This window comes from Aspergillus eucalypticola (genome assembly GCF_003184535.1).
Source record: "Aspergillus eucalypticola CBS 122712 chromosome Unknown BO83scaffold_122, whole genome shotgun sequence".
Lineage (NCBI taxonomy): Eukaryota > Fungi > Ascomycota > Eurotiomycetes > Eurotiales > Aspergillaceae > Aspergillus > Aspergillus eucalypticola.
This window is the reverse complement of record NW_020290396.1, coordinates 1-2,352: the sequence shown is the minus strand read 5'-3', so window position 1 is coordinate 2,352 and position 2,352 is coordinate 1. Positions and strand designations below refer to the sequence as shown.

At 50.8% G+C, this 2,352-nt stretch overlaps 2 protein-coding genes across 2 annotated transcripts; one reads left to right on the top strand and one right to left on the bottom strand.

Moving 5' to 3' along the window:
• Positions 1 to 1,121, bottom strand: BO83DRAFT_445571 (uncharacterized protein). Its single transcript, XM_025536556.1, has one exon. The coding sequence runs from the start codon at positions 816 to 818 to the stop codon at positions 369 to 371; it is 450 nt and encodes a 149-aa protein (XP_025381638.1). The 5' UTR covers positions 819 to 1,121; the 3' UTR covers positions 1 to 368.
• Positions 1,122 to 1,506: 385 nt separating this feature from the next.
• BO83DRAFT_445569 (uncharacterized protein) lies at positions 1,507 to 2,352 on the top strand (the record flags this gene model as incomplete). Its single annotated transcript, XM_025536555.1, has 1 exon — positions 1,507 to 2,352. A coding segment is annotated over exon 1 (816 nt), but the record flags the coding sequence as incomplete, so codon positions are not given.

Genomic DNA, 2,352 nt, shown 5'->3' with positions numbered 1-2,352 from the left:
GACACAGATGGCCAGTGTTGCAGTAATAACATCGTTGCTAGAGATCCACTTTGAGGACTGCAACTGAGGCATGAGTTGAGTACAAATGTCCTTCACCTTGGCTACTTTCTCGGAGCTGAAGGTGTATCGCTTTGTCTCGACCATAGAGGACAAGGCAGATTCCATTGCATTCCATTGCTCAGTGGAAATGTTGGGATCAAAAACAGGCGTTCCCAACTCAATGCTGTGGTCGAGGCGCTTCACACATTTAGATGGAAATTTTGCGACTTCCTTCCGGAGATCATCATGGGTCTTCGCGATAGTCTGCGCGAGGCTGGTTGTGATTTCTTCGTTGGTTGACTTGCAGCACTCGGCGACTGCTTCCAGGATCACACCGGCCCGGTACCATCAAAGACGCTGTGCCAGAAGGACATGGCCACAATGATCCTGCTATGAAATACATTTGCCTGAAAGCGAAGAACAGGACGCTGTTGGGAGGCTGGGATAAATGTGGGCAGAGGCAGATAGGACTGGATCGGGTGAGAATGAGAGTCTGCATCGCCGTCAAAGTGCTTGGTCTTCAGCATAGGGACATCAGAAAGAGGAACACGTGGGGGCGCAATATGCATTCGGTTCTTGGGCCCGTCTGGCACACTATAGAGAACCACATCTCCGGCGAGCCAGGGCAATTCTGAAATCAACCTGTCAATTCCTTTCTGGAGGGTGGAGAGGGCTGTCTGCGTGTCGGTCGTGTCGAAGTACAGGATATACGGCAGGAAGAGCTTCGCCGGGATGTGGTCGAGCGGGCTTAAAGCCAGCAGACCAGGGCCATCCGACATGCTGGAAGATTGATATGAGGAGAATTCAAGTGAAATAATACAGTCACGGAGTTTGATGTTGGTCAACGAGGTGATGATCCTCGCCGTTCAGACAAGATCTTTGATGCGAACCATTTCCTTGACAGGTTGCGGTCGTCCCATCCCTCCTGAATCCCCTTTAAAGCAGCCCACTACGGACGTTCAACTCCGAAATTAATAGACCAGATAACAAAGAAACGGTGTAACCGGGGTTGTTGTTAGTCTGACGCCGCCGCATACATAGATTGCGTCTCCCAGTAAGGTGCAAGATGCCATCAGATTCGAAGCCAGTCAGTGGGCTGAAGCACCGGACTTGTATGCGGGCTGTCTATGACAATAGTCGCATAGGAGCGCAAGTCTTCGCCAGCATGTACAACCATTGATTATAGGATCATCAGGATGGCATCTTGCAACCGCTTGACTGGGATGATACGACAATCTATGTATGCGGCGGCGTCAGACTAACAACAACCCCGGTTACACCGTTTCTTTGTTATCTGGTCTATTAATTTCGGAGTTGAACGTCCGTAGTGGGCTGCTTTAAAGGGGATTCAGGAGGGATGGGACGACCGCAACCTGTCAAGGAAATGGTTCGCATCAAAGATCTTGTCTGAACGGCGAGGATCATCACCTCGTTGACCAACATCAAACTCCGTGACTGTATTATTCACTTGAATTCTCCTCATATCAATCTTCCAGCATGTCGGATGGCCCTGGTCTGCTGGCTTTAAGCCCGCTCGACCACATCCCGGCGAAGCTCTTCCTGCCGTATATCCTGTACTTCGACACGACCGACACGCAGACAGCCCTCTCCACCCTCCAGAAAGGAATTGACAGGTTGATTTCAGAATTGCCCTGGCTCGCCGGAGATGTGGTTCTCTATAGTGTGCCAGACGGGCCCAAGAACCGAATGCATATTGCGCCCCCACGTGTTCCTCTTTCTGATGTCCCTATGCTGAAGACCAAGCACTTTGACGGCGATGCAGACTCTCATTCTCACCCGATCCAGTCCTATCTGCCTCTGCCCACATTTATCCCAGCCTCCCAACAGCGTCCTGTTCTTCGCTTTCAGGCAAATGTATTTCATAGCAGGATCATTGTGGCCATGTCCTTCTGGCACAGCGTCTTTGATGGTACCGGGGCCGGTGTGATCCTGGAAGCAGTCGCCGAGTGCTGCAAGTCAACCAACGAAGAAATCACAACCAGCCTCGCGCAGACTATCGCGAAGACCCATGATGATCTCCGGAAGGAAGTCGCAAAATTTCCATCTAAATGTGTGAAGCGCCTCGACCACAGCATTGAGTTGGGAACGCCTGTTTTTGATCCCAACATTTCCACTGAGCAATGGAATGCAATGGAATCTGCCTTGTCCTCTATGGTCGAGACAAAGCGATACACCTTCAGCTCCGAGAAAGTAGCCAAGGTGAAGGACATTTGTACTCAACTCATGCCTCAGTTGCAGTCCTCAAAGTGGATCTCTAGCAACGATGTTATTACTGCAACACTGGCCATCTGT

Bases quoted from the DNA above. Each gene is read 5' to 3' on its own strand.
- BO83DRAFT_445571 (XM_025536556.1), bottom strand. From the start codon at position 818: ATGTCGGATGGCCCTGGTCTGCTGGCTTTAAGCCCGCTCGACCACATC.